Source organism: Candoia aspera, chromosome 3 (genome assembly GCF_035149785.1).
Source record: "Candoia aspera isolate rCanAsp1 chromosome 3, rCanAsp1.hap2, whole genome shotgun sequence".
Classification (NCBI taxonomy): Eukaryota; Metazoa; Chordata; class Lepidosauria; order Squamata; family Boidae; genus Candoia; species Candoia aspera.
In genome coordinates, this window is record NC_086155.1 from 54,505,261 (window position 1) to 54,516,736 (window position 11,476).

The 11,476-nt window shown below is 40.0% G+C and overlaps 1 protein-coding gene across 1 annotated transcript; it reads right to left on the reverse strand.

The window, feature by feature from the left end:
- Positions 1 to 2,994: 2,994 nt before the first annotated feature.
- LAMTOR5 (late endosomal/lysosomal adaptor, MAPK and MTOR activator 5) lies at positions 2,995 to 9,513 on the reverse strand. The gene is made up of 4 exons (XM_063297739.1): positions 9,446 to 9,513; positions 9,225 to 9,286; positions 5,863 to 5,980; positions 2,995 to 3,871 (listed from the first exon to the last, which is right to left on the reverse strand). Exons 1-4 carry the CDS (start codon positions 9,511 to 9,513, stop codon positions 3,811 to 3,813), a joined length of 309 nt encoding a protein of 102 aa, XP_063153809.1. The 3' UTR covers positions 2,995 to 3,810.
- Between the last annotated feature and the right edge of the window lie 1,963 nt (positions 9,514 to 11,476).

Consider the following 11,476-nt stretch of genomic DNA (forward strand, 5'->3'; position numbering starts at 1 on the left):
GATGGTTCCCCTGCCAATGCTTTTGAGAAAAAAGGATAGGCCTTTGAAGTAGGCTTGCCAACCATTGAAAAAAGAGTTATTCTGTAGAACCTGGATTTTTAAAATAAGGCTCTTGACAAGCAGACCAGGGTCTGATGAAAACAGCCCAAAGCTGTTTCTTTGGTGGAGTGTTGATATTTGCAAGACCCGTGGCTGCTTCCTCTCTATTCTATTCGCTCACTTGGCTCCCTTCTCCCTGACACACCATGCAGTTCAGCTTAGTTTGCCAGCTCTCCAGTAGCAGTTTTGGTCAGCAAGGGACTGAGGGAGGAGCCTGGTCATGCTCTCCTCTTTCTCCTTTTCATCTTCCCCAGGGTAATCTTTGCCCTGGCAACAGCGTAATTAAAGTTTTTTATAAAAAAACCAACTTTGGTCCATTTTTCCAACCAGCAATTATGGGATGTCTAACTTCCCAGTGTGTAATTTTTATGGACATTTTTTTCATTAAAAAAAATTAAAGGGAACTGCTTTAAAGGTTAATCTTAATGTGCAATCAGATATGCAAAACTGCTACTAATGCACCTCTTTCTTAGAGGCCTGCCCCATCAAAAGGCTTCAATGAAGGCTACACATTCTACTTATATTCATTTGTTGTTGTTAAACTTACAAACCTTCCCCACCAAAGTATGGTCAGTAAAACTATTCTGTAGATCACAACCTGAACTATAAATATGATAGTAATTCCAGCAATTTAAACCAGTTTCCTGCTGTCAATTTTGCCCTGCTCTCTTAATTCAGCTTCAAAGAGAGAAGTGTATTTCAGGCTGAATATCAGTTCTTCAGAGTGAAAAATCATGTTTTTTTGAGAAAATAGTGAAAACAAAATGACCATCCCAGGCCATGATATTTTCTTCTATTTATTAATCAAATTTATATAGCCATCCATCTCATGAGAAGTGGCTCTGGGCAGCGTACAATAATATTTCATTTTTATTTCAGTGGTCTCAATATACTTTTAAAATAATACTCTGCAGATTTACATTCCAATAATCAAAATCCATTTGCACAAGCCCAGGCTTCAGTATCCTTATAGTTGGCTATTTTTGTCAGCTGCAGCCCTTTAAAATTACATTGCTGTAAAACCCGTTAGACCAACCCAGTGTTTTTCAAATTTGGATTGGTTGGATGACATATTGTATTCATGGTGTAAATGCACCAGTCAAGACAATAGTAGTAACTACACTGTAAATAGTGGTTTGCTGCTGTGGTTAGTTAATAGTGTTAATCACTTTGAGTTGTTTTCTCCTTTCTGCAGAAACTAATTGCAAACTGATGAAGCTGTTTAACCACAGCACCAATGTGTGTACTGCAGCAAGTAACACTTTAGGCAGTTTAAGCTAAATGTCCAAAGCATATAGTACTCATCCAGAACTTGCCAAAGCACAAACCAGCTTTTCTTCCCCTATGGAGGAATGTCTAATCCCCCAGCTCAGGCAATCATATCCCTGGCTAGCATTCTATACAGAGCTGAGGAAATCTGTAGTCATCCATGTGTTGCCAGCTGCGTCAACATTTGAACTGTTTCACAGTCCCAAAAATGATCTTACCTGTTTTGCCCATGATCTTGGATGGTTTTACTATTATTTACAATTACAATTTAAAAGTTAAAAGGCAAGGAAGCAATGGAGTATTTCAGAATCCCATGCAAAGCCCCTTTATGCTTTCCTCTGCATACATGTGGGGGGGAGGCCTGTAGGGAAATTGTTTCCACCCCCCAATTTGTTTTGGGGGGAGTCTGAAGGGACATCATCTTGGATTCTGCAGAGAGCTTTGCCCATATTCAAGAGAATGCAAGTACAACTCTTCTGAACATCTCCCAGCTGAACGTGAGGAAGCTGAATTGTACAAAGGGCAGAGCCAGTGTGTGTGTCTCCCATTCTTTACTAATTTCAGCCCTTACATTTTCACACACCTGAAAAAGACTACATTAAGTAGAGCTTCCTTCACCATTTTCGGGTCTGATGATTAATGGTAGTGGAAGACTTAGCAACAAGACCAGTAGGGTCACATTTACCCCACATGCAGCTGTAGGTCATCCACCTGATTAGCATATTTCCTCAAACCACACAGGAAAGCAAGCCAGTGAAATGAAATGGCAGAGTAGGGTTATTTTTCTCTTCCATATTCCTTTATTAGTTGGACTATTCAAGGAGCTACTTCACTGTACTCAACATTGAACAGTGAAGGGTTACCCCAAAAGCTTAGTTCTTTCCTTAGAAAACTGCTAGCCCAGGATTATGAGAGTAAAACCTCTGTTCTGCAGCTTATACAGTAAATTTGTTAAGCCTTCCAGCCTTTCTTCTGTGCACATCATACCCATCCTACTGATGCATATGCAACAAGTTGCTGAATTTGAAGAACGTATTTGTGATTGGCTATGTGGCTGAGTGTGTTAATGCCAATCTAGCCAGTGAAGTAGATTTCAGTAAACCATAGTTAGTACCCTAAGTAGCATGTTGTGAAAACAAATAGTTTTTAATGTTTCTGGCTTTAATAAACTTCGGCCACCAGCTTCTATCTTCATTTTCTTTTCTTTTTTTAATGTATTTTCTTTGGCCAAGTAAAAACTCTCACAATGCCAAATAATTATTTTTTTGGAGGAAGGAAAGTAAGGGCAGCAGCCACATTTGTTTCAACCTCCCACAGTTAAGCATTTTATTTTGAAGCATCAGAATGTTAAGAGAGTAACTGAAAGCATTTATGTAGCTTTCACCTGAGTAGAACGTAATCCTTTTAAATAAACAACAACCCTGGCTAGCATTTGCTACACAGCTGAGGAAAAAATACAGTTTCCCTGCTGTTTTCTTGCTCATTTGCTTTTGTTCCAACAGAACCAGCCCCAAAGCTTGATTGAATTATGACCCTAGGGTTTAACACTGATGAACACTCTTCTAAGTGTAAGGATGCAAATTGACAGACATCTTACAATTTAGGACAAGAAACAGCCACACTTAGTACTGACCCTACTGGTAAGTCTTTATTAGCTAGCACATAAAATAAGCCAATGTGATAACCTCATCAACCAAAGTAAGATCCTGACATCAGTTAGCAACTGGTTAGAGAGGAATTTGTTCACATTTATTTTCTAGGTTACTCTTCAGAAAACAGCAGTGCAAAACCCACATAGCTATTATCAAACTCCTTTAAGTGTCTGAGTTTTTTTTTTTTTAATGCAAGGTGGCAATATTTAGCCAACCCTGACTGATCTAGAAAGTTACACTGAATTGGTCTGGATTAGTATTTGGATTGATACAGGAAGTCCAGGGCTATAGACTAGGGTGAAAATTTGAAAAGTATCCTAGAAGGCAGTGGCTAACCTCTTGCATTTGATGGCAATAAAAATACATGGAAGTCACCAAGAGTCAAGCTTGACTTGAAGTAGACTTTTAGTGTCAACATGCCAAGGAAAAGGACAAGATTTCCTTAACAGATTCCTCTGCTACATCAAAGCAAATACACAACATTAAATATTTAGTCAAAATAGAATGCATTACTTGTCCTCAGCAATGTTCTGAGTTCCTCTAACATTGGGACCACCTGTTAAGTTGCTCTGTCTCCAGCAACAGAAAAAAGTTCCATTATTCATAACATGAAACAATGGAAGTTCTGCAGATAGATTCTGTACCAACTTAGGCAAGAGAGAATGTTTACAGTCAGATTCAACTAGGTTCTGGCTTCGTGAGCTTGGGTATCCCATTTGTATTAACTGGTAGAAGACTGTTCCACAAAGGTGATTTATTGAAGAGCAATGAATGCTGTGAATGCGCAAGATTAAGATGCCATTTTGTGTACTGCCACTATGATGCCATCATGCTTCTGGATCATGATATTGCTGAAAAAAACACATCAATCAATCAATATTTTATAAACATTGCATTTATATTGTATACAAACCCCAAATATTTATGAAAATAGTAGTTTGGTGCTGTTTATTTTATAATTCCCATAGTTACAGAGCTTGCTGAATTTGGTGTTTATTTTTATTTTGTTTATTTAATGAATTTATATAGTCACCGATCTCACTTGCATGTGAATCTGGGCAGCATACACAATTAAAACAAAAATTATACAATCAACATAACTTATCCATTAACAGTTAAAAACAATTTAAAAACTATAACAAAAGACAGGGAAGAATGCAATCAAACTTATGCGAGCCATTTAATGGGCTCCATGTTTCCATGGGATCCCCAGGCCCAGTCACAACACCATGTTTATCCCCAACAGCTCCAAAAGATCACGGGGTAATAAAAATGAATTAAGGCTTTAAATCCAAGGCTAAAAGAGAGCCTTGCTGTAGTGGTTAAGGCACCAGGTTGGAAACTGGGAGACTGTGAATTCTAGCCCCACCTTAGGCACAAAGCCAGCTGGGTGACCTTGGGCCAGTCACTCTCTCTCAGCACTAGGAAGGAGGCAATGGCAAACCACTTCCAAAAAAACATGCCAAGAAAAGTGCAGGGACCAGTCCAGGCAGTTGCCAGGAGTCAACATTGACTTAAAGGCGCACGTGCACACAAACACACACGCCTATATCAAAATAAATCTTCAATTTCATATCATAATAAGGGGATTCCTTCCTTGTATAAAGTAATCATTAATTCACCTACAGGTACCTTTGATTTTTAAGGTTTCAAGCCTCTGTAGGTGCCTAAGATTTCCATCTATTTCAGCATAATCTTTATAATTGAAAAGTATAAACAATTACATTGTTTGGACTGGATTATTAATTAAATTTAAGGAAAGAGTCATTGGGAACCAGCAGCATACAACAAATTATTGTTATATAAATCCCAAGACCATTTTAAAATGTAACTTTTATTTTGAACACTTAAAATTAGTTCTATAGAACTGCAATGCCAGTTAAGCTCACGCATCAAGTGACAGTTCCCCTAATCCCAACATTTGTAACAGCCAATTTTTCCTGCTACTAGATAGCAGAACAAAGTGTGCCAGAGTATAGCATTTGCAAAAAATAAAATTTAACCTCTTGGGGAGCACAAGAGGCCATTTTACATATGCCCTTTATTGGGAACAATCATTGGAAGAGGTCAGGCCAGTATCTTTCAGACCACATTTTTTTTATGCTTTTAGGGTTACTTAAGGGTTGAAATACTTGCAGAAGTTTTCCCAGGGTGACCACACAAAATTGTGTTGGACAAGTTATTTTTTTAATCTGATTTCAAGGGTGGGATGAGAAGGTTTTCATGGGAATATCTGCCTTTCAGAGGCCTCCCATTCTTCCCTCTTTTTGGTAAAAACTGAAAAATCAGACTGCCAAGATTCAGTGGATCAAAATTTCAGCAGTGTTATCTTAGAGTCATGGAGGGTCATAGCTGACCCATGGATGGGCTAGCTTGTTCTAAAATGTGGTCTTGCTATAAATGGAGAAAAAATTGCATCTTGTTATAATTAGGAAAAAAAGGAGAAAAGGAATAACCCCCACTAATTAAAGAAAATTCTACCACTCAGCTGTTCTAAGAGCTTGGAGGCAAAAACAGTTAATAGGCTTTCCCTAAAGAGGAAAATGCATGGGTATAGGTGGGCTACGTATGCAACTTGTATTCAAGTTCCTAGAACCAAAAGAGGAAAAAGAAGTGTTAACTTCCAATGTCAGCTTCTTGACATCCTTATTCCAAAAGGGAATGATGCAGTGAGGCCTGTTAAGTCATTTAACACAAAAAAAGAAAACCACAGAACCAAATGAACATGTTTACCCATGTTCTTTTTTGGAATTACATTGCATGCATGTAGTGGGCTGAGATCCACCAACCTTTACGGAATCATAAATTGGTTGGTCTTTAAAACTGTACTGTTTATGCTTACCCAGTGTCCGATTCAAGACATACAACAGGAATATCTGTTGGATCAGAAGTTAATTTTGCTGCCTGCTGGGCCAGAACAGATATTACACCTGCATGCTCATCTGAGAGGGTGCCACGACCTAGAAGACAACTGTGCATCATTCAAGAGAAAAATGTATTTACCTGTAAGGAAGAAGAAATTTTCTCCCCAATTAACTGCAAATTGCAGGAATTGTGTGGATTATATATGCTTCATGCCTCTCTGCACATGGAGAGGCATGAGGGGAGAATGAAACTAGTACCTTAACAGGACTAGAAATTCTAGACATACAGTTGGGAATAACTGAGGCTCAATTCATGGGTATTTAATACAGAACAGAAACACCTGTAAGTCTCCTGGCTTCACCACTAAAGGTGTCTACCATCTTGTTTCCTTTTTATAAAACAATTCAGTAACCCAAGCATCTCTCCTCTAGTTTCTATCCCAAGTTAAATGGAGTGAGTGAGGCTAAACAGTCTCCCACATGGGCAGAAAATAAACCCTATTAACTCAAAACATTTATAATTATTATAGTCACAAGCTTAGATAAATTTAACTCTTTTAAAAGGTCACAGGAGGATAAAATTGTCTAAGCGTCCATTCACCCTTACAGCTAAGCAGGGGCCTCAAGCTCACAGGCAATTTACATCCAGTTACTAGATGCAAAGGAAAATGCACTGAAGGACTGATACAGCTACATAACATTTTCAGAGATCTACTTGACTTTTTGTCAATAAAATCCTGGAATAGTTGGACTTCTGGCATGACCCAGCAAGGCTTTTATTATGTCACTTATTTGCTGCAGCTTTACAATTATTAACTTGACTCTGGATCTAGCACAGGGGTGGGAAGGCTTTTCTAATGTGGGATTCCTAATTTCAGTAGCATTGGAGATTGTAAAACAGCTGTGAGGAAGGTTAGAGCCCCTGACTCTCTCAGTGTCTTTAGTACTTTCCTCCATCCTTCAGGATGAGGTAAGGATTCCCTCACACTTAATTTTTTTTATGGTACCCCTTGTAGATTAAGGAAAAAAATGGCTTCCTTCTCACTTCTATCTTCATATTAATGTTTCAGTGTTTTCCATTCATTCCCTTTCTAAACAAAGTATCTACAGCAATAGTGGCTTTAGGAAGGTTGCATAATTTATTTATTATTCAAATTTAATTACCACCCATCTCCCCCAAGAGAGGGACTCTGGGCAGTTAAGTCACTGTAATTTTCACTGGATGGAGAAGGCTGCTTTCCATTTCTCTGTGAACATGAAAGGCTGCTCCTCTCCTCACTCTCTGTAACAGATGGGCCAATTAAGTCTACATTTTCCTCCATGGCTCTGCCTGCATCATAATGGTTCACTGATGGACAGCAGCTGAGACAGCAAGTAGAAGGTGACTAGCCAAGTCTGGCTGAGTACCTCTTCTGGCCCATGAATCTGGTCCCAACAGATAGGAGAAGGCTGCAGGGCAAATCCTCCCCATGGGCTAGCAGTTTCCCATCCTTGTTTGATGGGTACTGTGACAGCAGCCAGATGTTCACATATACAGTGTATCCATACAATACACTGAATTGCTCGGTCTGCACAACCACAGTGAACCATAAACTAAGAACATGCTGGCTAAAGTTCAGTTGGATAGGTGGTTCAGTGGTTTTGCAAACTGCTGGAACACAACTAAAGCCTGACTAAAATTAAGATGGTCTTCAAATCTTCTAAAAGCCCTGAAAATGTCTAATGATGTTACTCTCTCATAAAGTTTTCATTTTATCTTTCCCCACCTACTTTCCTGTTCTCCCTCATCTACATTCCACACTTGGTATCTTTTCACCAGTTTTTTGCCATTCTCTTTATTCTTCATTTCCCACCTCTTCTCCACTCTTCTTCTCTACTTAGCCAGTTGTGCCCTTTCCTAGATTGGGGGTCCTTCGGACAGTCACTTATGCTCTAGTCACCTCACGGCTTGACTACTGCAACATGCTCTGGGGCTGCCTTTGAAGACCACACTGAAGCTTCAACTGGTCCAGAATGCAGCAGTGATGGGCATGTCTCAGTATGCCCATGTAACATCTCTGCTTTATGAGCTGCACTGGTTGGTTTGCTTCCAGGTGTGATTCAATGAACTGGTTGTTACCTATAAAGCCCTACATGACATAGGGCCTGATTACCTGTTTCCCATAATATCTGTCCAGCACATTCGATCCTACAGGGTTGGCTCATTCCAGATTCCTTTGATTAAACAAAGTCATCTCTCAGGACCCCAGAAGTACACCTTCTCTGTAGCTGTGCCTGCCCTCTGGAATGAGGTTCCCCCTGAGATCTAGATGGCCCCCACTCTGCTGTTGTTTAGACGAGCCACAAAGACCTGGCTCTTCACCGAGGTCTTTGGTGAGGGAGAGTGAGACCCCTCACTTCATTGTGGTTGCTGTCTTTTATCTTTATTTTTTTATGCTTAATTGATTTTATTGCAATTTCTTTCTTTGACTGTTGTGAGCTGCCCAGAGTTGTTAAGAGTCGGGAGGCATACAAGTTTAATAAATTATTATCATTCCCACCTGCCAGGTTTCTAGCTTGGATTCTTCATTGCTGCCAGAGAATGAGACCAAGGAGGACAGGTGTTTCCAAAATTTAAAAAGCAAAACAAAATACCACTTGCTATTTCATTAGGAGCAGGATTTAAAGGAAACAACAGCAAGAGGCACACATAAGACAGTACTTGTGGATCTTGTCTGTTAGAATTTCTGAGCAAAGTGAGAAAGAGAGCACGGATGCACGTGGACATGAGAGAACTCAACCACCTTTTTCTAAGGCGTCTAGCGGATTTTGACTCTCTTCCTCAAGCATCTTGCCAACCTCTGGGGAGGCTGACACTGGAAGAGCCCCAAAGGAGGTTTGGTAAGTGCAGGCCTAGCAACAGGTTGGAAGGAGCCATGGTTCTACTGAACTTTAGCCCCTCTGGTCCCCTGATATGCAATGACAGGAGAATTGCTTGGGTGGGGGGAAAATGCAGCTAAATGAGAAGGGGGGGGAAGTATGGGAAAAGTGAGTAACAAACACAATTTCACCTTTACTTTTGCTTAGCCCTCCCCCTCCCCCAAATCTAGCAGGTCTTAAATATCAGAGAGTTGCTTCCAAAGGAGTAGTCTGCACTGGAAAAAAATTCTGCTGTACTGATTCAGAAATTCAAAACAAAACAATACCTAATATTGCATGGGAAGCATAGGGACGAAGGTACGGTATTTGAGAGACAAGGAAACCCCAAGGAAATAGGGCTCAAGACTAAATATTTCAAAACAAAGGAAGGAGAGAGGAGCGAGAGGAACGGCTCTGCTTCAGTAAAGTTTGCGCTACTTACAACCCAAATTTAGCCCTTGAGAATCGGTGCAGAGGACTCCCGCAATGGAGGGATTCTTCATTCTAGGGAAAGAGGAGACAGGTGAGCATTGAACTAGCCGGAGAAGAAACCTTCCCCCCGACCACACGCCGGCTTCTTTGTCCGGCAACCCTTCATAAAAAAAAGAACCTGCCGGTCGTCCACGACCCCCGGGAAGGAGCGCTATCATCCTCGTCACTTACGTATCTTCCAAATGACCCTCCAGCGCCGCTTCCATGTTGCCGACCGCCGCGGCAGCCCCCGGATCCATCAGCTGATCTAGGTCACGTGACAAGCAACGCTTGAACGGTGGCTCGCGAAGACCGAAATTCTTCTCGGTTAAAAATGCGCTGATCAGAAAACACGAATGAAATTGATTTCTGCGGGGAGGGAGCGTAGTCCGTTATGTTTAAGTATTAATACAATTGCTTGGGGCCTGCTTGCACACGTCTAGGATCATAGTATAATTGGGTTTTTAGTTTTTAATTGGTTTCAACTGGTTTTTAATGGTTGTGTTTGAATTATGTTGATTGTTCAGCTTTGTGTTTTAATTGTGTACGCCACCCAGACTAACATTCGTGAGATGGGCGGCTATTTAAGTCCAATAAATAAATAGCTACATACAATAAAATCATAAACAATTCTGATGTTTAGCCTTTGTGTTGCTAATTTCACTTATTCAAGCGGCGATGGACATAATAGCGACAATTCTTAAAGCCTGCCTTAAACTTGGCTCCCGGTAACTTACACGTACCTAACCGGGCAGTTTTTCGGCATGAAACGGACTCGGCTGAGGTTTTGCCACTTCTCCCTCTAGTCCACAGCTTTGAATTTTCCACTTAATGCTTCATCCAAGTACAGATCAGGAGCGATCCCGTTTAACTTTGTAAATCGGTATCAACTCGGTGCTGCCACCTACTGGGATTTCTTTCGCAATACAGTAACTCCTACCGCACTCGTTTAAAGGGGACCGGAGACGCGGGAGGCAGTCATGGGAGCATGGTGGTGCTGAGAGTTTGGTGCCTGTATTTAGAAAAGAAAAATAATCAGGCATCTCTTTCACCGATATTAGGTGCTGCAGGAAGAGGGATTATGTTGAAACCGGTTCTTAGATCCATATTCAGGCAAAAGTAAGAGAGTAAGAAAAACCTGCAGGAGAGTGAGAAACCCTGATTTGGACAGCTTCATAACCTGTTTAGGCATACACAGCAGCCAGGATTTGATCAAGTGCATCAAGTTTACATTTAAATGAATTATAAAGAGCATGTAATGTGATAACATACATTTTTCATATTCCCTTAGTCAATATTATTAGGAAATCATAAAAAGAATAATAAACCATGTCTGTCCAATTTGTTCAATTTTTTTGTTTTGTACTGAACATGTATTTGTATTTGAAAGCTAAGATCTATTTTATCTCATACGCAAAGACAGATGCCTCCTATTGAAATTGATTTTAGATTTTTTACAAAAATTAGGCTGAAATGTTTACCTCTAAATGTTTAACCTGATTGACTCCCAGAGCTATATTTAATGATTAGAAATGTTGCTTCTTAAATCAAATGCCACATCAATTCTACTGCCTCAGCACTTTTTCCTGATGAGATAGTCAGAAGCAAAAAGAATGATGTTTCCTTTGCTACTTCCAATCATCAACAGGAATGTGAGATCTGCGCCACTCCATCTGTCACAGCAACACAGAGCATGAGTAAGACACTGTCTGAGCTGGTTGGGGAAAATAAAGGTTTATCATTCTGTGGACATGGAATTATGAACAGGAAAGAAATTTTGGTCATTCTAGGCAGGCAGGAATCAGGAATGTAAAACACAGCTGGATTTATGGATTCATATACCCATTTATTCTACATCCAATCTCTATATAACATTCCTATGTGCACTTAATACTTACTAGTGCTTCATAGATATGACAAATCTTTGTCCAACAGAGCAAAGACATTTCTTCCTTTACATGCTAGAGACATAATCCCATGTGGCACAGATTAAAACTTTTTACTGCAAAACTTCAGAAGTGCAAAATATGGGCTCCAACATATACACTGCAACATAATCATAGTATATCATAAGCAGCAGGTGATATTTACTACCTGCTTCCATCAAAACAACTCCAAGATGTTTGAAATGAGTTAAAAAGCCCTTAATGATAGATGCACACATGAACATAGATATAATTTATAGTGCCAACGCAATCATGAACAGATCCATGCTTCTACATC